Source organism: Chelonoidis abingdonii, chromosome 17 (genome assembly GCF_003597395.2).
Source record: "Chelonoidis abingdonii isolate Lonesome George chromosome 17, CheloAbing_2.0, whole genome shotgun sequence".
In the NCBI taxonomy this organism is placed as follows: Eukaryota; Metazoa; Chordata; order Testudines; family Testudinidae; genus Chelonoidis; species Chelonoidis abingdonii.
The window spans coordinates 32,784,279-32,809,025 of NC_133785.1; the positions used below are offsets into that span (position 1 = coordinate 32,784,279).

General features: G+C 41.2%; 1 protein-coding gene across 1 annotated transcript in view; it reads left to right on the forward strand.

Annotated features, from left to right (window-relative positions):
• Nucleotides 1-24,747, forward strand: part of TAFA4 (TAFA chemokine like family member 4) — a 106,342-nt gene that overhangs the window by 80,781 nt on the left and 814 nt on the right. The window contains 3 exon segments of the mRNA XM_075073149.1: nt 8,409-8,564; nt 18,716-18,840; nt 24,546-24,645. Coding sequence (XP_074929250.1) covers nt 8,409-8,564; nt 18,716-18,840; nt 24,546-24,645 — 381 coding nt within the window.

Genomic DNA, 24,747 nt, shown 5'->3' on the forward strand with positions numbered 1-24,747 from the left:
AAGGACTGGACATATTCAAAAAGTCCCTCTGCAGAAAAACTGGTCAAAATGACCTGGCCAAACTTGCACAAATATGCATAATCGAATAACAGCATGAAAACAGCTTAGACAGCAAAAACATAAAGTTAACTCATGCATATTGTTTGAGTTACATAAGATACTTAATATTCATGATATTCAATAGTATGATAATAACTATATAATTTGGATGTGGATAAATATGAGAGAGAGATTGTAAGGGCTGTTGGAACATCCTAGAACAAACCTATCACGACCTGCGTGCTCTGCAGGAGAATGGTAAATTTCTTTTTTCTGTACGTCTGTCATTTCTTACTTCCAGAGTAATTATAATCTCAAGGAATGCTCTTGCTGAAAATAAAGGTTTGAATTAATAAACCTGAGCATGTACCTCTCTCACCCAATACAGAGGCTCCAGCTGAGATCAGGGCTCATGTACATACACACACAGCCAGGTATTAAACTTAGATCTCCTGAGTCCAGTGCCTGGGCTACAACATCATTCTTCCTCTTCTGAGTAACCTCTCAGACTTTGGGCTGAAACTGAACTGAAGCGTTGAAATTTTCAGGAATTACACCTTTATTTAAAGAACAGGCAGGTTGAGAGGATCAAGAGCTCTGCAGCTCCTTGAGAGATTATTTTTATGAGACTCTCTCTATGCAGTGGGGGGAGGGGTTAAAATAAAAGGCGACAATAAAAAATGGCTGTTTCTTTCTTCAGTGGGTTTGAAATTTCACTCTTTCAAAATAAGAATAAAAGGAGAAACGGGAAAAGAAAAACTTAATACAACCCCACCTTTAAAAGACAAACATTGTTCTTAGATCTTTCATGAGCAGAATCTCAAGTGATGGCTAAATAGTGAGTAATTATTTATCTACTTTTCTGTAGCGGATCTCTCAGTTAATAAGACTGTGTCTGAATTTGGCAAACTGATTTTATTTAATAGGTGAAATACACCCTTGTGCAAAGGACCAGCACAAGGTCTTTGCTCTGCTTAAGTCCCATTTAAATACTATTTTAAGTCCTTAATGGGGATTTAATTAGCTCATATGCCTTGTGCTGGCTGTCTGAGTTTCACCCCTTGTATTCTGTGGCTACGGGGCTGATTTTCATTTAAAAGTAAGGAGATGTTTCTTTCCAGATGTGTTCTGTTTTCTAGCACATGACACTTACTTAATCTACAGGTAGTTAAGCAATAACTTCTGAGCTAAAAGTTGCTGTTTCACATTCTCCAAGCTCACCTGGAGGAAGATACAATTTGAAGTAACTAGATTAATTGTTGAATGCAATTAGGCCCAAACTGGTCATTTGATATCCCAAGTGATGCGGTATCCAAAAGGCTTGATCCTCAAAATGTGTTTGGTTAAAAGAACTTCATTTCCTTTTTGAGTTGCAAAAAGCCATGTGTTTCACAAAGGAAATAACCGATATGCAAGAGACACATGATTATGAATAACGTAATGCTCAGCTACTATATGTATGATCTGACCTGAAAATGGATGAGCGGTTATGTATAGAAATAAATTATGAATACTACATCAAAAAAGGGGCAAGCTCGCATTATGGGTGGTATGTGTCTTCCTCAACCTCGGGTCCTCTACCAGAGACCTGGGAATTTGAGGGTTCTGCGCAGTATCTTAGCTGTTCCTAGCACTGCACTCTTCTGGACAGAGAGCTCTGATGTTGTTCCTGGGATCTGTTGGAGCCACTCACCCAGCTTAGGAGTCACAGCCCCGAGTGCTCCTACCACCACTGGGACCACTTTGGCCTTCACTTTCCACATCCTCTCTAGTTCCTCTTTCAGGCCCTGGTACTTCTCCAGCTTCTCATATTCCTTCTTCCTGATGTTGCTGTCACTTGGCACTGCTATATCTATCACCACCGCTGTCTTCTGGTCCTTGTCTATTACCACGATGTCTGGTTGATTGGCCAGTACCTGCCTGTCCGTCTGGATCTGGAAGTCCCACAGAATCTTAGCCCTGCTATTCTCCACAACCTTCTGTGGAATCTCCCATCTGGTCTTGGGAGGGTCTAGCCCATACGCTGTGCAGATGTTCCTGTACACAATGCCAGCCACTTGGTTGTGCCGTTCAGTGTATGCTGTTCCTGCCTGCATCTTACATCCTGCCACTATGTGTTGGACTGTCTCTGAGGCCTCTCTGCACAGTCTGCACCGTGGGTCCTCTCTAGTGTGGTAGACCCCTGCTTCAATGGATCTGGTGCTCAGTGCCTGTTCCTGTGCTGCTATGATCAGTGCCTCAGTGCTGTCTTTTAGTCCAGCCCTTTCCAGCCACTGGTAGGATTTCCCAATGTCAGCCACCTCAGCTATCTGTCGATGGTACATCCCATGCAGGGTCTTGTCTTGCCATGGCACTTCTTCTGCTTGGTCTTCCTCCCATGTCTGCTGCTGCCTCAGGCATTCTCTCAGCAGCTCATCTTTGGGGGCCATCTTACTGATGTACTCCTGGATGTTCCGGGTTTCATCCAGGACAGTGGCCTTGACGCTCACCAAGCCCCGCCCGCCTTCTTTCCGGCTGGTATACAGTCTCTGGGTGTTGGACTTGGGGTGGAAACCTCCGTGCATTGTGAGGAGCTTCCGGGTCTTCACATCGGCAGCCTCCATGTCCTCCTTTGGCCAGCTCACTATACCGGCAGGGTATCTGATGACCGGCAGGGCGTATCTGTTGATGGCGTGGATCTTGTTCTTCCCACTGAGCTGGCTCTTCAGGACCTGTCTTATCCTTTGGTGATACTTGGATGTTGCTGTCTTCCTTGCCTCCTCATCGTGGTTTCCATGTGACTGTGGGACGCCAAGGTACTTGTAGCTGGTCTGTATGTCTGCTATGTGGCCCGCTGGTAGTTCCACCCCATCAGTCTTGACTACCTTCCCTCTCTTCACTACCATCCGGCCACACTTCTCCAGTCCGAATGACATCCCGATATCCTCACTGTAGATCCGCGTCAGGTGGATTAGCGAGTCGATGTCTCGTTCATTCTTAGCATACAGCTTGATGTCATCCATGTAGAGGAGGTGGCTGATGGTAGTTCCACTCCTGAACCTGTACCCGTATCCAGTCCTTGTGATTATCTGGCTGAGGGGGTTTAAGCCTATGCAGAACAGCAGCGGGGACAGTGCATCACCTTGGTATATGCCACACTTGATGGCCACTTGTGCAAGCTGCCTTGAGTTGACTTCCAGTGTTGTCTTCCATAGTCCCATTGAGTTCTTGAGGAAGGTCCTTAGTGTCCTGTTGACTTTGTATAGCGCCAGACATTCACAGATCCACGTGTGCGGCATTGAGTCATAGGCTTTCCTGTAGTCAATCCAGGCTGTGCTCAGATTGGTCTGTCTAGACCTTGAGTCTTGGGCGACTGCTCTATCTATGAGCAACTGGTGTTTTGAGCCTCTGGTGTTGTTCCCAATGCCCTTCTGAGCTGTGCTCATGTACTGGCCCATATGGTCCTGTAGCTTGGCAGCTATGATGCCTGATAGGACTTTCCATGTTGTGGGGAGGCAGGTTATTGGCCGGTTCTGTTCCCTTGCAGGGGTCTTTCACGATCAGCACTGTCCTTCCTTGTGTTAGCCAGTTTGGGTGGGAGCCTGCTGCTAGCAGCTGGTTCATCTGTGCTGCTAGTTTCTTCTTTAGCCAGTAGGTGTGGATCATGTCTGGTCCAGCTCTTCATGTTCTTGACCCGCTGCTGGATGTCTTCTACTGTGATGGTGGCTTTACCCCCAACGAAGTTAAGAGCTGCACTAAGAAGAGAAGGGGCAATCAAGAAAGTCTTTTATTCTACTGGAAAAGAGTAGCACTCTCAAAGCTGAGCACCCTACTTTACCAAGAGACAATTTAAGGATGTCTTTCCTAACCACTTTGAGCAGTCTGAAAGTATGAAAAATGGTATAATAATGTAGCTGTGATGCTGGCCGAGCAGGTGCCAGCTCATGCTGAAGCCCCAGGTCAATGTGGTTGTGTATTAGTACAGCTCAAAGTAATAGTTAAATATATGAGTGTATTTGGTGTTTAAACTTCATGAAAACTAATAGGTTGTTACTTGCATTGTTTTCACTTATCTGTATCTTGTTAGAATGTCGTAGCAAGTATTTGCATTGTGCGTACCCCTGTAACTAAATCATCCACCAAATGTGGAAGAAGCCTCGTGGAATGCAAATTAAGAACTTTAACAGAAGGGCGCTAATCCGAAAGCAGGTGGTCATTATGTGTGATGATCGGAGGTCATTCCTCACTCGCTCATCAAAGGAAAAGCCCACGTAGGTAGTGACGCTGTCAGCTTGTTTTCTATGAGAAGAGGCTATAAGACTGGATTCAAAGAAAGATCCTTTATCTCTGGACTAGTATCGGAGGGGTAGCTGTGTTAGTCTGGATCTGTAAAAAGCAACAGAGTCTTGTGGCCCCTTATAGACTAACAGACGTATTGGAGCATAAGCTTTCGTGGGTGAATACCCACTTTGTCAGATGTCTCTCTGGACTGTTTGGTTAACGGCAGATTAACTGAATGAGAAGATGGAGATCCCCAGAATTATTCTGGGTAGTCCTGAGAGACTTTTGGGAAACTGACAGATTATTACATCTCTGCTACCCTGTGGAATTATAGAGTGTGACACACCTGTATATATATTTTACCTGCTTTAACTTCTCAGTAACTCTCATTTCATTTTCTCAGCTAATAAACCTTTAGTTAGTTTACTATAGAATTGGCTACCAGCGTTATCTTTTTGTGTAAGATCTGGAGTACCGATTTGATCTGGGGTAAGTGACTGGTCTCTTAGGACTGGGAACACCCTAATGTGATGTGATATTTGGCTTAAGTGAGCTTTTATCATAAAGTCCAGTTTGTCTAAGGGGGTCTGTCTGTGACTCCGTGGTAAGACTAGTATAATGATCCAGGAGTTCACATTTGGTACTGCTTGGGTGAAATCTAATTGTAGAACATACCACCAGTTTGGGGTGTCTGCCCTGTTTTCTGACAGTTTGCCTTGAGGTAGGCACTCACAGTTGTGAGCTACTTGAAACAGTGTGACAGTAGCTACCAAGACAAGGTACAAAAATCAGTTTTGTTTTCTGCAAGTGTCCTATTGTCACTGAGCACCAGCATGGCCTAAACCCTGCACTTCGCTGACATGGTGTCATGGCTGCAAACTCCACACACATACTCATTTCAAAACAGGTCCTATTTTTCAGGCTGCATGCCTAAGGCTGAATCCTGCTAGTCTTAATTAGATGAATAGTCCCATTGATTTAACAGGACTACTCATGTAAAACATACAGGATTTGGCCTTTTAAATGTATGTTCATTCAACTACACATTTATTGTCGGATATATTTGGTCCGTACGTATACAAATCGTTGAGGGTTTGCATCTCTTAGCATAACAGGTTAGTATCTTTTCTTAGTTATTAATTGCTGGACACCAGATGCTTGAGTTGATCTTTCATGTATAGTGTATCACAGATTCAAATATGTACATTTATGTAATGTATTTGTACCAATTCTTGATTTTTTTCCTCACTCCCTTTTAAGGTATCCTCTTTTTGGGCCCAACCTAGGCCCTGATCTTGCTCAATTAAAGACATTAGGAGTCTTGTCTTTGACTTCAATGAGCGTAGGATCAATTTCTTAGTACCTATAGAACAGAAGACTGGAAGGGACCACCTCAGCTATTGAATCCGGTCTGCTGCTAGTGCAGGCAATGGGAGTTTTTACACTGATTTTACTGGGCATTGGCTCAGGCCCTTTGTTTGATTCTAGTTAACAATAAATAAATAAAAGCTCTTTAAACTAAAAACAAGCTTTTGTAAAATCTCGCAGATCTTCAGGCTTCTGTTTATTGTGGCTAAAAATTACCGCACAGAGAAATTGTGTAGAACAATCATTTGGAATTAAATGGCGTGGCCAGTTTCATTTTTTATTATATATACTGACTTATGGAACATCTACTGTCTTAGAAGTAGGGCTTTTATTTATTATTATTTCTTATATGACTGTTAGGGACTTGCATAAAAATACACAGCCTGCCAATAAATCTAATGTGGTAACTATAGGAGAGAAACTTTTATGCTGTGTTCAACATTTTTCATTCTATAAAATGCCTTATGTATTTTACTACTATCGCATATTTTGCTTAAAACAGTTGTGTGTGTGTGTGTATTTTTCCCCCTCTGGAAAAAATAATTTATATATATTACATTTTAGTGCTCAAATGGAAGAGTAAATTTCCTTTTTCTGTATTATAGATATCTAGTTTTCTGTCCATTAAGATTGTTCTGCATACCAATTTGACAGCAGAGATCAGACGCATCTCCAGCTGGGTTTGAAATACTTGTGAAAGCAACACACACACACAAAAGGGACACTGGGAAGCCAATCTAATTAAAAAAAAAACAGTTTAATTTTTTTATACTCTCCATGTGTAAAAAACCTGCTTAGAAGCTTAATTATAATATTCCCAGCTCTGCTGATTTTTGGTGGCTTTCTGTTTAGCAAACTCTGGGCTAGATCCTGTTCATTTTACACATGCAAGTGGAGAAATTCCATTCACTTCAATGGAATGTTTTTGTGTGAGTGAGCAGAGCAGAATTTAGCCCTCTGATATTTGCTGATGCATGTTTATAGAGAATGCACGTCTGCTTTGTGCACTGCTGTCTTCTTGCGTTAACTAGAGATGGGTCAAAACTGCAAAGTTCACTTTCCCTAAATGTAAGAGTGTTCAGATCAGTGATTTTGTTTAAGTTGATATTAGAAATAAGAGACAGGCACTAAAGGCCTGATTCTGATCCAATCACTCACACTGAATATTACCTTTGGGGTAATCCTGTTAAAGTCAGTGCCTATGTGTCTCTCCTACACAGTCCCCAATAAGGGGTGATTCAGGGGTAGGATGGTTGTGGCCAGAACCATGCTGTAGGGTAGAGCAGTCCCTGGAGATGCCTCCTAACAAGCAGAGCACAGATTCCTGGCACTTCATCTTTTATGCAGTTCACTAAAAGGCAATGTCTTAATATGACAAGTTCCTTGGAGCAGCCTTGTGGTGTAGTTAAAATGCACCAGAACATATTTTTCCCATTGTGGACATAGTTTGTTTTTTTTAATTTGCTGGCACGTCATGATCACTTAATAATCAAACATATTGTCACTGAGTACTACTGGACAATGGGGAGTGAATTACTTGGCGGTTAATTTGGGAGCTAATTCATCTTGGCCCAGCTGGTCATTAGCTGCTAGGAAATGTCCATGCTTCAGGTCATTACTGCTACAGACTTGTGCACCTGCTTTCTCCCCCCCGCAGTCCTGAGGTTTTCTGTGAGTAGGAGAACAGAATAATTCTCCAGGGCTTGTCATCATAAAGTTCTCAGCTTTTTTGATGTATCCGATGTACTATTTTGAACAGTATTCTTCTACGTTTCACTTTCTTTTTATTTAACCAGGCCTTTGATAGTATGCATCCGCTGATGCTTATGTGTGTACCTTGCATTCTTTTCAGACAAAGCCCCAGAACTGCTTTGATGGCAAATACTTTATGATTCTCTGCCTTATCTTTGTGTCTAGCTAACTCATTAAAAAAAATCTTTTATATGGCATTGGTAATGGCCAGAGTGCTTTACAAACATAGATAACACCCATCCAATGCCTTGAAGACCCTGCAAACACAAGGCAAGGCACCTGTCAACAACTCAGGAGATTAAGAATATGGAGGTAATTGATGATGAGACGGGGAGAGGGATTGTTTGAAGTGGTGGTACCGGGAGGGGTTGGAAGTTGGGGAGAGAGAGTGCTTGGCAGATAGGGAGAAGGAAATCCTTCCATGCATAGTGAGGGACTTGACAGGAGGCATGAAGATGGGGTGGGGGAGAGTAAAAGTGAGAGGAAATGGAGGATGATCAGGGAGAAAGGAGAGCAAGGCAACATTATCTAGAGCTTCATAGATGAAGGCAAGGAGCTTGAATTTGATGTGATAAGGGACAGGAAGCCAGTGGAAGTTTTTAAGCTGGAGATGGATGGATTTGTAGATCTTTCTGTCTATATCATTCGCCTGTCTAGTCTTTTTAGCAAACTTGTCATTCTCTGTATGCATTTATAAGGGCTGGCTAATTGGTGGATGGAGGCAAATAGAAAAACCAAGCACTGTTATGATGAAGTAATCTGAATTAAATATAACATGTGAAGTGCAAGTAATGTGCCTGGTCCTGCAGGGAGTGCTTGGTGCCTTCGCCTCCAGGGGCTCCAGTGAGAGTCAAAGTGGCTCAGTGTCTTGCAGGACTGTGTACACTCTCACCACAGTAAATTGCTACATTTTCCCTGCTTTGATTCTCTTTTGGCACCATGACAGTAATACCCCTGCCCCCCCAAACTTCTACCTCTCTGATTATTAGGCCACCACCAAGTCAAGCAAGGGACGTGTGAAGTCGTCGCAGTGCATCGTTGCTGCAATAAGAACCGAATTGAAGAACGGTCGCAAACAGTCAAGTGCTCTTGCTTCCCAGGGCAGGTGGCTGGAACAACAAGGGCACAGCCCTCTTGCGTGGAAGGTAAGCAATCTCCCACTCACTCCTACTGCTCTTTGGCTCTCCGAGACGTTTAGTCTCCTTGATTGTTTGACTTCCTGCTGTCTAGAAAGCATAATCCTCCCTTTTGTTAATTTTGGAAACATCTCTGTTCATTGATGATAATGAGTGTGCATAAATCTTGGTGTAATTAATCCCCTTAATGTATGTTCTTGTTCATTTCATGTCTGTGCCAATAAAACTTCTTAGTTTTTCCACTTTAAAAATTGTACTTTAAACTAGCCTCAAAACTACACAAGCCAAGACATTGTGAGTTTAATCATTAACCCATCCAGCTGCCTCTAGCCATAGCATCACGGCCATGGAATCATTGGGACATAAAGAAACCACTGACTGGTCATTGATCCAGTACTTCGTAGCCACGGGCAAGCAGATTAGTACTGAGACATCTGGTTTGTGTGAACTCTCCTATAGGCTGGCATAATCCAGCACCCTATATTGATAATATGCATCTGCACTGGACCTCCCATGTGTCTCCTCTGCCCTACATCCATTCAGCTTTGCGTGCGCTCTAACCCAAATGAGATGGCATGTGAAAAATCCCAAGGGAGTTGATTATGTACCATTGAATTGGTGCCACAAACAATAGGTGGCACTGTTATGATGTTCTGATAAATGCAAAAGCATATTACAAACTGATCTAGTCCATCACCCTTGCCTTCAGTTAGTTTGAAGAGCTTTACAATCCATAGGCACAATGACACAGTTTAAAGATCGATTTACAGTCTTCAGTTTGTTGGCACTGGTGAATATCGCTTTTTATAACACTTGACTGATATAAATTAAAAAATTATAAACTAAGACATTTTCTCTTGAATTGAGATCTTATAATGCAGCCAGATCTTATAATGAATTTGTGTAGCTGAAATATCTACCCCCAAAGACTCAAATCTCTCTAAATATTTCATTGTTTGTCTCCGAACACATATGCTGCTTCTGGCCATGGGATGCTTTTATGTTAGGAAATGGCTAATATAAGTCTTCATTAGCTTATTTGTCAGTAAGAATTAAAAGGATCTTTACATATAAGTCTGTGAAATTTACATTTAAATTGAAATAAAGTAGAAAATTTTTAGTAGCTTACTGCTAATTAATATTGACACAGAAATCACTGCCCTACGTTTTTGTTAATCCACAAGTAAGATATTTATTCTGTTTCCATTGCTTTTCTCACAAAATCATGACCTTTAAAAGTTAAGTATAAAATACCCTCGGTTTTTCTGACTTTCTATAATATTTCACTTTAGGAAAAATCCTACAAATAAATGTAACTGTCTGATTTTAGTACTTACTTAACCTATTTATATGTTTTCTATTTCTGAGACCCTGTTGTTTTATTTAGGAATTAGATTTGGCTTGATGTCTGAAATATCTTGTAATGCAGGGGCACAATTCAACCTTAATTTTTCAGTTTACTGAATAATTTTTCCTGTAGAATCATATGCAGTGCCTGTACCTTTTATGTAACATACCATGCCACAGTTTTACTGTTCTTTATGGTGGATAATAAAGTCTAGACATTTATTAAAATATACTTTAGTATTACAAAGGTAACACTCTATGCTTTCACGACAGAATGAAGTGCAGCGAAAGTCTAATTTTTTTTGTCAAAGCAAACACTTGCTGAAACAATTTAATGGCTTCTTTTCCTTTAAGTGTGCTTGAGATTAAATAAGACAAAACATTTAGAATGCAAGATTTTTAGTTATGAAAGGAGAAGCTCTTGATTTTTTCCCACCTTAAGGTGATGTTTTAGTATACTTTATGTATTTCTGTAAGTATTTAAATCTGGACTCAGTGACATTTTATTCCTCTGCTGTTCCACAGAACCCATAACTATCTGTTCAGAGGCTCAAAATTGTATTTTTCACTATATTCACAGACTTCTGTAAGCCTCAACAGTGCACAAGCCAGAAAGATAATATTTAACATGAATAACTAATTATTTTAAATATAATGAAAGAGATTCATTATTCTTTTCCCAGAGATTTTACCAAGGTCAAGAAGATTTAATTGGACCACAATCCGCACATTCGTAACATGAGAGTTAAAGGTCTTGTTGAAAGTGTGGTATTACTGGTTACATTCTAACTGAAACAAAGTGTAATTGAGAGCACTTATTCTGAGTGGCTTTTTAAGGTATCTTCTTTTAAGCTTAGCTAATATTATTTATATTCAGGTAGCACACTTCCCTTGGTGTCAAGCATTCCGCATACACCATGTAAAAATAATACTGAAAAGACGGTCCTTTCCCCCAAATTCTTTCCAGTCTATACAGCCATAGTAGGAGAAAAGTGAAATACAAAAGACTTTACACACAATTTCACAATGGGGGTCCTGGTCCAGGACTAGGTCTCCATATTATGCCAGAACATGAAACACTTGTTCAGCTTGATGAATGCTTTCTCACATGATTAGTCCTATTGATTTCAGTGGTGCTACTCACATCAGTTCATGTACCATTACATAAACAAGGGCGATACAAATGGTATTAGTTCAGGAAGAATTATGAGGCCAGAATGGAAAAATCATTAAGGAAGAATAGGCAACCCTTGGTAAAAATACCTTTAATAATCCCTCTCTCCTATCTAGTGTTTTTCAACTATAGATCTCAAAGCACTTTACAAAGGAGGTCAGCATCATTATCCCCATTTTACAGATGGGGATGCTGAGACTCAGGGAGGTGAAGTGACTTGTCCAGGGCCACCCAGCAAAACAGTATCAGAGCCAGAAATAGAACCCAGTTCTCCTGAGTCCCAGTCTATACTTAGCAGTCTTTGTAATGGACATAATTTCATGAAGAGTGCCCTAGGGCCAGGTACCCCAGGCTTCCAGGGTCTGTGGCTCTGGTGAAGGCCTGCCATGTGTATCCCAGGGTTTCTATTTCTGTTGTATTGGGATTTCTCTCAGGTTCCCAAGAACTCAACTCGACTCCAGGTTTCATTGTTGGCATACAATCAAACTACACAGAGGTGATCAGACTCACGCGTAGGGGTGGGTACAGGGCATACCATAAATCCAAAGAGTACAAATATTGGTTACTTTATATACAAATGAAACCCCATGCTGACACGTGTCTTCCATTCTGCATCATATTGTGAACTTTTTGATTGGCCAGGTTATTTTCAGGATCAATTCCTGTGCATATCATTCCTTGTTCACATGCCACAGGTACACAGTCTGTTTTGTAAGTTCCCTCCTTGTATTTTGTTTGTTCTCTCCTTGTTTTTTGTGTGCTTATCTCCCTTTTACCTATTTGTAGCCATTGCTTCTGACACAATTATTTCTTGCCCCTGTTTTTACATAGCTTCTCTCTTTCCCTGCCCTTGGCTACTGGGGCCCACTCATACCAAGTAAGGCCTACACACAGCTCTGGGACAGTCCTGCCATGCCAGGGCTTGTGGGGTTTCTAGGTTCCCAGCCGTGGAACCAGGACCCTGGAGTTCCTGCAGTGTGTTTCCAGGATCTGTGGTTGCAGGCCAGTCTTGCCATGCGGACTGCCCTGGGATGGGGACTGCAGGGCTTCAGACTACTCGGCCAGTTGCTACCAATTCCTGAACTGACCTGGGAGTCTGGAAGCCCTGGGGTAGCTGCTGGTTGAAATTAACATTCTTGTCAGTTGCACAGCTGCCAGCAGCAGTGAGACTTTCTTGGCTTTTCAGCAAATTGTGAAATTTATTTTGGTTCCTGGGTGGAGCTGTTTTTTGGTTTGGTCTTTCTCAGGTTTCATTAACTTGTTTCTTGACCCAGCTCCCATTGAAGTAAATTGGAGCCTTTTCATTGACTTCAGTGAGATATGGATTGGGCCCGAAGTTGCTAAGTACTGTGTGTTATGGCTTTCGGTGTAAGTAGGCCATGAAATAGATATTTTAAAAAATAAGAATGATGGTAGAATCAGCTCAGCTGGGTAATTTGGATTTTAAAATAGCTTGGACAGATGTTAAAGAATATTCCAGAAGGTCGAATTAAAGCAGCAGTCTTACTCTAGCAATACTGCTTGTTAAAATAGGGTACAATGTAGTGAACTAATGGGTCAGACTTCAAAATACTTTCAAACAAACATGGGGACATGTAAGGCCAATTTTTCAGCCTCAGTTTTGTGCTAATTCATAATGGGCAGCCATGCCTGTAAACATGGGGTTATGGGGTCAGGTGAGTGCCCAAGCGCATTTCTTGTAGACCTGGAAACTGCATGGGCACTGTAGAACGAGAGTCGGCAACCTTTCAGAAGTGCTGTGCCGAGTCTTCATTTATTCACTCTAATTTAAGGTTTCGCATGCCAGTAATACATTTTAACATTCTTAGAAGGTCTCTTTCTATAAGTCTATAATATATAATGAAGCTATTGTTGTATGTAAAGTAAATAAGGTTTTTAAAATATTTAAGAAGCTTCATTTAAAATTAAATTAAAATGCAGAGCCCCCCAGAGTGCTGGCCAGGATCTGGGCAGTGTGAGTGCCACTGAAAATCAGCTCGAGTGCCGCCTTCGGCACCCATGCCATAGGTTGCCTACCCCTGCTCTAGAATATAATATCACTACAGAGTTAGGCATGGAAACTTGGTGCTTCTCTGGTCAATGAGTGTGGCAGTCACCCTATCTGCATAAATATAGAAATGAGGTTGTGTGTGGGGGACACACTGGGAGTGAGCGAAATGCAATGCCATAATGCAGCCTATCCACAGCAAATACCCATACCCATAGGCTGGAATAGTGTCTACCGCTGCTCAGCGTACCCTCTGTCGTGCATTAGGACCTCTGGATATACATAGTCACGGATGCTTTGGCTCTTTATTCAGCTCAGCTCTAGCTACCCATGTGCCTTTGCCTGGTTTTGGCAAGCACAAAACCCCTTTTTACAGAGCTCAGGGCATGCAGTGGTCCATACATGGTCAATCCATCCACACTCCCACCCTGGGAATCAGTGAATACAGAGTGCCATAATGAAGCTACGCCAACTTACTCCTGCTGGGGATCTGCCCCTAACTGTGATGTAGAAATTAAAATTAGCAAAAGAAATCTGGCGAGGTGAGGAATTCTACCAATATGGGACTAATTAGAAAACACTTTCATCTGGAATATGCCTAGAGAGGCGAAAGTTGGTCAGAAGATTGTTGGCAGCTAACCATGTGCTACAGAAAGGAATGCAACATTAATTAAATCCTGGGAATGCACTGGACTGAAAGCCTTAAGTGTCTTGAATGTAAGAAATCGAGCCTTAAATCCTCATTCATTTTACCCAATCTCATTTGTAAAATGAGTCTAGTAATATTTTCTGTGTTGTGAGGCTTAATTAGTATTTGTAAAGTGCTTTGCATTTCTACAGTCTTTCACCCAGGGAACTGAAAATGTTGGTTGTAGCAGAAGTCAAAATAGCTGTCTAAAATGAAAAGTAAAAAGGTGAAAAGCAATAGAGCAGGATTTTCCATTGCATTTTCCTGCCAAGCGCAGAAAAGTCCACCGGTATTCCTTGGCAGAAGTACTCTTAAAATAGAGTGCAGGAGCAAAAGGTATTTTCCTTAAAATAAGGCATTGGGTCTGTATATTTTTATTCCATGTTCATGATAGCCCACTCATTACATTTTTTCTCACTAAGGTCATTGCACTTGGAGTGCCACAAACAAGGAACCATCTATCTGTGTGCGCGTATTGTATATACAGAGGTAGATATTTTAGTACTGACCGCTATTGACTAGATTTTTGTTTTTGTTTTTTGCAAGTCTTGAGCAAAAAAAAGCAAGACTATTTCTTTCTCCCCCCTCAATCCCCTCCCCCACAGCCTCATTTCCCTTGGTTCTTTGAGCCTCCGAAGATAGGCTAGCCACATGCTTTGAGAAACACTACTGTAGACAAATTAAGCTGCCAAGTTCAGAACAGAGCACAGAATATGAAAGGAAGAACTTATAATAATCAGTGAGTAAAAAAAATAAGAAAGCCTGAATAACTGCCTAGCATTGCAGCTGTAAGTTGTGATCAGAGCCATAGAAAATTTAGTTTAGTAAAGGTCAACTCCTTGTGCTATGAACAAGTGGTAAACACTTAAATTCAAAGTGATCATTATGACATTTTAGTTTTCTCCTGTTTCCTCTGTAGAAATAAACATCCTTGAGTAAGTACCTAAAGCTAGGCTGACAGCCACTACCAAGAGGATAAAGCATTATAGATTCTTGTCTGTGGTGAAACTACCTTTCCTAAGTGTGTTAAACGTATCTCTAAGTAAATCACCACAAGCCGAACTATCCCCCACCCAGGGCAATATACTATTTACTAGTAATGGAATCTACTATTACTTCCCTGCGGAGCTGTGTCAGCAGAAGATTTATTCCAGGTAGGGCAATCCACAGTCAGTTGGTAGATGTCACGCCAAAATAGTCTTCTATTCCCTCAAGATGTTGGTAGAGTATGAGATTGGTATACTCAGCGAGGACAGTGATCAATTGTTCTCTATGTCGGCTAATGGTAGGACAAGGCATAAGGTAGGTAGCATAATCTGCAGCAAGGGACATTTAGGTTAGATATTAGGAAAAACTTTCTATCTGTAAGAATAGTTAAACTCTGGAATAGGACTCCAAGGGTGGTTGTGGAATCCCCATCACTGGAAGTTTTTAAGAACAGGTGAGACGAACCGCTGTCAGGGATGGTCTAAGTATATGAGGTCTTGCCTCAGTACAGGAGGCTGGACTAGATGACCTCTCAAGGTCCCTTCCAGCCCTACATTTCTATGATTCTATTTGAAAAAATAGTTACTGAAACCTTTCCAAGAACTCTTCAATTTGATAAAGGGAGGAGATATTTTAAATCGCTCCATGATTCAAACGGTGATAGGGACAGCAGAAGTTTAGTAACTATTTCTATGAAGAAGAGTTTAGTCTAAAATCCAGCCCGAGAACTTTCCTAGTATAGGAATACAAGAAGCATTTTTCAAATGAGCAAATGTGCCCAGAGAGCTAAGAAATACAGCACTACAAAATAGACATTATGGACATCCTGGCATAAATTGACATAAGAATTGGTGCTATACTACAGCAAAGAATTGGTGGTTTCCCACATCAAATAGAACAAAATATATTAAGTATATCAAGAAAGGGTTTCACTTATTCTGAAGAAAGGTATCAACACATAGCAGAAACCAGCCAATGAAAGAAAAGAAATTGGAATATCATTGAAAAAAAATCACAACTAGAAAAGAGCTGAAGTTGAAATATTCAGGCCATTTAAGAGCTTGCAGGTCCAATGCCTGATTTACTCTTTGGTGCTTTCAGTTAGTGATTGTGCTGGCTTTTAATGAAATAGGGTGCTTCTGGAAATTATGGGCCTGATTCACTGTCCTATTTATTCTGATTTTACACCATTTGAAATCAGCGGAGATACTTGGACGTAAAACTCTAATAGTGCAAGGGTGAATCAAGTCCTATATTGCAGCGTTATTCAACTGGCACTGGAGATTCATTCTTGAAGTATTTCTTTGAAAGGAATATTCAATCAGGTGTTGGAAATGAGTTGAGAGGAGAATGTAGGTTGAGAACACAAATGAAAATTGCCTCACATTTAGTGATGCCCATTGTTGATTAGGCTCAAAACATATCATGACCAATTAATTATAATGGTTGCTCTCAGTACAAAAAAGAAACTGGGTAGAACAAGGAAAGAAAAGAAATAATTGCATGTATACATGGAGACTGGAATGTTAATAGAGAGAATCTGTGCTCAGTTAATGAAAGAACTTTGTAATTAGGAATACATGTTTACCTAAATACATGTAGCATGCGAAACAAATCAGAATTTTGGCAAATAGCAAAGATATAAAACAAACTGATCAGGTGGTAATAAACTCAGAATGGAAGTGATCTCTAAAGTGCCATGATGCACAATTAAGTTTCATTCAAATTAGTCAATCAATAATCAATCAGCTGGAGTCAGGGCTGGCTCCAGGCCCCAGCACACCAAGCGCGTGCTTGGGGCTGCATGTCGCGGGGGGCGCTCTGCCGGTTGCCGGAAGGGCGGCACGCGGCTCCAGTGGACCTCCCGCAGGGGTGCCTGTGGAGGGTCTGCTGGTCCTGCGGCTCTGGTGGAGCATCCACAGGCATGCCTGCGGGAGGCCCAGAGCCGCGGCCACAGACCCTCCGCAAGCCACGTCTGCGAGAGATTCCACCGGAGCGGCAGAGCGCCCCCCGCAGCCTGCCGCCGTGCTTGGGGCAGCGAAATGGCTAGAGCCGGCCCTGGCTGGAGTACAAGCAAATGCTTGGTGACAAGAACCATGTGTTCATTTATAACTCCGATAGGTTGAATGGAGAGTATCTGAAGTCAAACTGTTATTCCAAAAAGGTATTTTTCAATCCATGGATGCCTCTAAATGCCACCTAGACTGAGAGAATACCCTGGAAAATAAATAATTGAATCAGCATTTCAGCAATTGAATCTTCCAGTGTCAGCTTGCCATTAGTTAATCTAATTTGAAGGTTGCAGTAGTAGGAAAGTACCTTTGAACTAATGAAAAATTGTTTATCTTTACATAAAGTAAGCTGTGTTATTTTTGTACATCACTTTAGAACAAGGCACCTTGTTAAGTATGAAGTTCAGTATTTTGTGCACATAGTAAAAAAGTGCAAAGGAATTAAATCAACATTTGTAGCCATATTGTATTTTGCACTCCACTTTAGATTATGGTAAAATTGCAGACCCATCTCTTCCAAATTGTTTTCTGTGATTTGATTGATCGCACCCACAGTACTTATGTTAAATCAGGAATGCATTGCAAAAGTTTGTAACATTTTGTGGCAAAATATATCTGTTGTTGTCTGCATTAGTAAGAAGTTACGACTACATCTGTAAAACTAAAAAGCATAGTTCGAGACAAATTGTGTTAAGAGTAGAAAATTATTAAGTCTCCTGTAAGAGTGACAGGATGCAATTGAAAGTAGATTCTTAGTTATCTATTCATATGTTTTTGTTTTTTTTCCCCAATGGTATTACAATAGATTCCCCACTCCTGGGTCTTTGTTCTCTACGTGAGTCTCTGATAGAACTCGTGTAGGTCTGAGCCATTATATTTTCTTACCCGCTGACAGAACCACTTCCAGCCTAGCACATATATCCAGGTTAAACATTTACTGTCCTGCACTCAACAGATCAACTCCATTTGAGTGTAACTGCTCATAGCAAGCAGGGGTGTTGTTCTCATTAGCTGCTGCTGTTCTTATTTATTGATTGTATTACATTAATGTGAGCATCATCTGCTTGTGACATTCACCCTCCACCTTGTCACTAGGTTTTTGGACCTATCAGCTGTGGCTGGACTCAGAGCTCCCTTGGAAAACCGTTTCATTAGCAGTTCAGACCAGATTGGTGTGGTCATAAGGAAGTAATTGCTAGAATTTTTCCCAGTCCCTACAGTGCTTTCCAGTCCATCGCAATGAGAAAGAGATGGTACTACATCATGCTCCAACCTCCTCCTGACCATGTCAGCTGCAGGGTACGAGGACTGAAGCCTAGCTATGATCCCTGCTGCCATTCTGACACCTGTTTATCTAGCTAAGGTAGTCTGTCACCATGATATCTAAGCATTCATCTCCATACCAGCATCCTGGAGCCAATATCCTGCCTATCCTGAGACATAGATGCAACAGTCATGGGCAAGTACTTGGTTACACAAATGCTTGGCTACACATTGCAGTAATGCTCAGCAGCGGGGTGTGACTCCTAATGCACACCAATGTGCTGCGCACTAACTGGCCTGTGTAGACCCTGATGGTGTGTGCAAAAATGTCCCTAGTGCCTGCTAACATAATGCTAGTTTTGGTGCACATTAGAATTGACCCCACTGTGTAGACAAGCTTGTAAGTACTAACATACATAGGCAAGAAGCCAGAGCAACTTAAACGTTCACTGAATAGCATAAATCATTCAACTCAGTGAATTCAATGAGACTGTGGTACTCGTGTGAGTAACGGTTTTAGAATCATGTCTTTGCAGACTGGTTAATCATGGTGAATATATTTTCTGCCTAATGGATAAATACTAGATTAAATATAAAATGAACAGGACACGGTAATTTTTAAACAGATAACTGGCTCACACGTAATTTTATCAAAAGGCTGTATTCTGTTTCTGTTTCTAGCCTCCATTGTCATCCAGAAGTGGTGGTGTCACATGAACCCTTGTCTGGATGGAGAAGACTGTAAAGTGCTACCAGACTATTCAGGTTGGTCTTGCAGCAGTGGAAATAAAGTCAAAACCACAAAGGCAAGTATAGAGAGAGTGTATATTTAAAAGATATGCAGTGTTGTTGTAGCCGTGTTTGTCCCAGGATATTAGATAAACAAGGTAGGTGAGGTGATATCTTGTATTGAACCAGGTGAGAGAGACAAGCTTCTGAGCTTACACAGAGCTCTGATCTGTGTCACCTCAAACCGTGTGTCTCTCACCAACAGAAATGGGTTCAATAAAAGATATTACCTCATCACCTTATCTCTCTAGATTTAAAGGTCACAGTCTAGTGACAACATGCGCTTGTTTCCGTTGCCCCTGCTCTGCCGGAATTAACATCAACCTCACCATCTTAAACGTTTTGGGGTCGGTTTGTTTTTTAAACAGTGATGTGTGTGATAGCTTAGATCCAGCAATGTCTTCACTGGGAGGAGGGGAGTGAATACTCCTCTCTCCAGTACCTAGCTTGATTAAATTAGTTGGGTGCTAGTGTGATCCAGCGGAGGGCAGAGTTAGGGCCTGCACATCCCATCTCAATGGGAGAAGGGCTAGGATCCTCATAGTGGGTTATCACATAGCTAGCTCTGCCTCAAACTCCAGTCTTCCCAGAGAGCTGAGTTTTGCACCGCATGGGGGTTAGCATTTCCTGCACTGTCTCACCAAAATCCTTCCCTCTCATCCCTTTTCAGCAGGACTTCATCAGTGCCCTACAGCAGGAGCAGGATTTGCCCCTTCCAGCAGAGCTTGGTCTGTCCCAAGGACAGATTGCCGAGCATGCTTTATTGTGCCTGTCAGCCCAGAGGGTCATTGTCACAGGCAAATATTCAGTCAGGCAAGCCCACTAAATTCATTTTGGGCCCAACACTTCAGCCTTTGATCAGCCTGTTTGTGTGAGGAAGGACAGCTCACTTGTATTGATAGCAGGATAATGACCTTGATTTGCAAAAAGACAATGCAGGGGCAAGATTTTCACAAGTGACTGACTAAAGTTTGATTCCTAACTCTGTGGTGAGAGACCAAAACAACTGACCTGACTTTTGAAGGTGTGAAGAATCTGCACGGATTTCTGATAGGAGCCATAAAGCTCTCTGCAGCATTCAAGGTCTGCCCACTGACTTAGGAGAGTAATTATGGGCTTCAGCTACCCATTTTTTAATGTCTTGGCCAAGGTCTTCATTATGAAGCCCAGATTCATAACTAATGATCACTGAATATGAGGCAAATATCTCATCCCTCTGACTGTTTAACAAGCTAAAATTAATTAAAGGAACTAAGATTTGGCAACTCATAGTGGACTGTGTGTCTAAATACATTGTGAAAATAGCAGACAACAACCTGTAAAAATAAATGGTTAGCCTTTGACCCCTCCCTACACCACTTCAAATTGAGAATGGATTCAGCTGTTTATGAATTAATAAGCAAATATTGCTGCCAGATTCCATTTGATAATGACTGTTTCACACAGTAGTGAAAGGATATAATACATTCTATATTAGATGAGAAAAAATTAAATGTATCGGGCAATTGTTATGTGATACTGTGAGTAGTCATTATCGAGGGGTTAACAACCCAGATCCCATGATGATGGGCTAACTAAATACCCAAGCAGAGAGATACAATTCATAGTCTGAAAAACACTGCTGCTGTTTTCAAGGTTAGAATAATGGTTCAAAATGAATATTTGTGTAATGCTATAGCTGTAGTTAAATCATGCCATACTCCTGCCTCCTGCAGCTTGCAGACTCTGCTCCTGATCTTGCAACTGACAGTCCACATGTACAGTGCATTGTCAGTTGCAGGATTTGGGGGGGAATGGGTCCATACCTGTGAGTTGCTTAGCACCTATTGCAAGATGCTAATTATCTTCCACCTGTGTTAAAGTTAGTAGCAATGGAGTGCCCTCACGGGATCAGGCACTGAGTCAGACATGGAAAGAGGAGAGATGACTTCAAACAAAGGAGTGAGCTGGAAAAAGTAGAAATTATATATCGGAAGTAATAGAGCTACTCCCATTGACATGAGTGGGGAATCTAGCGCTATGTATCTAGAGAAAGGCAAGTTAAAATCATTTTTAAAAATTAGGCGCGGGTTAGATATACTCAATGGCTTTAAAAATGAACAAAGGAAAGGGTTAAAAGGCCACTAGGAACATTGCTAGGATTAATAACATCAGGGCTGGTGCTACAAGCACTTTAATGCATTTGGTTTCCTTTGCTACCATCGATTTCCGTGGGACTGACCATGCATCTGAGTGAAACTGCTCATGTTTGTGAGTCTTTGAAGGGCCTGGCCCATAAACAATGACAAGAGGCAGCAGTAGCTTGGCCTGGGGCAAATGCAGCAGGTGTCATTTATATTATTATAAATATTATTATATTATTATAATAAAACACCCTGCAATCAGTAAACCAAAGAATAGGCTAATGCGTTGTGATGGCCATGGGGATGTCTTCAGAAAGGCAGAGTGGGGCAAGTTGTTCTGCCTTCAGTTAGACCTGTGGGAATTTCTAGACCTACCCAAACCCACTGGGATCCAGCTGAGGATAGAGTTTATCCCTGAGAAAGCTAGTGTAGTTCTGTGAAGCCCCTCCTTTCCTTTGCTGGGGCGTCGAGTACGTTCCCCACTGGAGCAGACCACTTTGGAGGGACATTTAAGGGAAAGAGCATGCAGATAACAGGTGCATGTCACTTGTTCTAGCATATTTTAAATATGAGAAATGTTCATTGTAAAATGCAGTGAGGGAAAAATTGTTTTGTTAAATGGGCAAATGTCTGAATTCATACATTGGCAAATAGCTATAGATAGAAAAACAGAGATATAGGTAGACTGGAATTATCGCTCTGACTATGCTGCGTGCATGCTTTCCCCTTTCCCTCTCCCTTTGGAATTCCTCCCCCGCCTCCACCTTTTGGATGGTAAACTCTTTGGGACAGGGACTGCTTTTCTATAGGTGTATGTCTAGCATCCAGCACAACGGGGCCCCTAATTCTGACTCAGGGCTTTGGGCACTGCTTTAATATAAATACAAAGATGAACAATAACAAGCATTATGTTTCAATGGCACCTAAGCTTGGGATCCTCTTGAACCAGTGATAGGCAGCACTTCCTTCTGGGCACAAGCCAATAGCTTCTTCAGAAGGAAGGCCACCCAATCAGCTGCCCAGCAATGCACATTTTTTAGTATGAACTCTGGTAGAATATTGCTGCTTTGTGGTTATTTTGTTTAATGTATTTTGCATGCAGACAATGCAGACAAATTACTACTTACGCTCTGTATTCCTGTGATTTGCTTGCCCATCTAGGCCTTTCTGTATTTATCTGTGGTTCTGCATTCCTTTCTCAGTAAGTAAACCTGTGAGGTGGGACTATAAACGTAACAGTGCTAGATCCCCAGTAGTAGTGACATTTCATTTACTACTGCAAGAAGACAAAATCTCATAATACTGTTCCTCAAGCCATCATGATACTATCACTAGTTTTTAGGATTCTGCCACTTGAGAATAATTCTCAAATAATAAAACTTTATTAGTCCAACCAAGACTGACTGGAAAGGTATAAAACATTTTATGTCCTTTATTAATCTTATGCATATATAGTAAATTCATTTGTATAACTGCTTCCAGCTATTGTGTAGAGCTGTTACAAAAAATTATGAAGTCTGACACTGCAGTTTCTAAATAATTGTGTACAGTAGAAAATTTTACAGTAAAATAAACAGGTTAATTTTACAATCATTACTGCCTTGTGGGAGAAGAATTATGTATGTTGTAATCAGAGATCAGGATGTTTTTTTTAAAATGAGTTAAGTAGAATTGACAAAAATAGCACCTCCATGGACAAAGATCTTGATTTCTCCGTTAGGCGAGTGGTACTGAAATTGGACGCTAGTTGATATAAAATAGAAGAACATAGGAATAGCCATATCTGATTAGACCAGTTGTCCGGGTGATCCAGTCACAGTAGCTGGCTGAATGTTTCCAAGGAAAAAGTACAAGACACCTCTAGATAGACAGCTCTAGAATGACCTGCCTGAAGGGGAAGTTTGATCTTAATGCTTACAGTTTAGTGGTTGGCTTATGTCTCAAGTCGTGAAGGTTTAAATACATTTCAAATTAAAAAAACAGGGATGATTTCATCTATTTACGTGTTTGATTCCTTTTTGAAGCCTATAAAATCTTGGCCTCGATGATAATTGGTGGCAGGGAGTTCCACAGGCTAATTATGCATTGCAGAAAGAAAGTTCCTCTGATCACTTTTTACGTTGACTTTCAATTTCATCAAAACAGTAGCCAGACGTGCAGTCTGAGACACTCATATATTTACTGTGTATTTATAGATGTAGTTACAATGACTAATCAGGGACAGTGAAACAAGTAAATGCTTCCTTCTTGGAGCAATTGTCTTGTGAAGCCAAATAAAAATGAATGGAATACTTTCTGCACATGTTTATATTTATGAAGGAAAGCAGACCAACAGAGCTGTTTTAAAATACATTCTAGTTGTGGTTAGAAACTAGATATTTGATGTGCTTAATTGCTGACCAGCTATCAATTGAAAAATTGCTGGGAAACTTAACAGTGAGTGCTTTAATATACATGTGTTAAACTACAAGCACTGCATGTAAAGACAGAAACACTTGCCTTGGCAGAAGTAGCATTCCTGAGCAGGGCTTCATCTCCCCTGAACTCAGGCAACCCATTTGCCCCCACTGTCCATCATCTCAGTATCATGCATGAGTCTGAGGATTCGTCCAACTCCTGTGTCTGCAAATCTGCTCATCTTCCTCTCTGAAAACACTATCTGTGTTTGCCACTGCCTCAGCTCCAACTCCTCTGACCTCCTCAATGCCTCCATCTTCTAGTCTGGACTATTTCAACTCCTTTCTCCAGGGCCTTCTCAAGTTGCCACTCTCCAGCCCTGGAGAAAGCTGCTGCCCATCTTTTCACACAGATATAGGAGCATGCCCACACTGACTCACAGAATCATAGAAATGTAGGAGTGGAAGGGATCTTGACAAGTCATCTAGTCCAGTCCCCTGCACTGAGGCAGGGCTAAGTATTGGCTAGACCATCCCTGACAGGTGTTTGTCTAACATGTTCTTAAAAACCTCCAATGATGGAGATTCCACAATCTTTCTAGGCAGTTTGTTCCAGTGTTTAACTATCCTTACAATTAGGAAGCTCTTCCTAATGTCCAATCTAAATCATCCTTGCAGCAATTTAAGCTCACTACTTCTTGTCCTATCCTCTGTGGTTAAGGAGAACAATGTATCATCCTCTCTCTTATGTACCTGAAGACTGTTATCACATCCCCCCTCAGATTTTTCTTCTCCAGACTAAACTTATTTTTTTCAATCTTTCCTCATTTTTAAATATTTTTTGATGCCTCTTATGGACTTTTTCCAGTTTGTCCACATCATTCCCAAAGAGTGCTGCCCAGAACTGGACACAGTACTCCAGTTGAGGCCTTATTAGTGCTGAGTAGAGCGGAAGAATTACTTCTCGTGTCTTGCTCACAACATTCCTGCTAATACATCCCAGAATGATGTTTGCTTTTTTTGCAGCAATATTACATTGCTGACTCATATTTAGTTTGTGATCTGCTATAACCCTCAGATCCTTTTCTGCAGTACTCCTTGCTAGACAATCATTTCCCATTTTATATTTGTGCAATTGATTATTCCTTCCTAAGTGTCAGACTTTGCATTTGCCTCGATTGAATTTCATCTTATTAATTTCAGACCATTTCTTCAGTTTGTCAAGATCATTTTAAAATGTAATCCTGTCCTCCAAAGTGCTTGCAACCTTGTCCAGCTGGTATCATCTGCAAACATTATAAGTGTATCTCTCTATGCCATTATCCAAATTATTTATGAAGATACTGAATCCTTAACCTTGACCAGTTTCCATTGCCCATGTCCAGAATCCAGTTCAAAATGACCC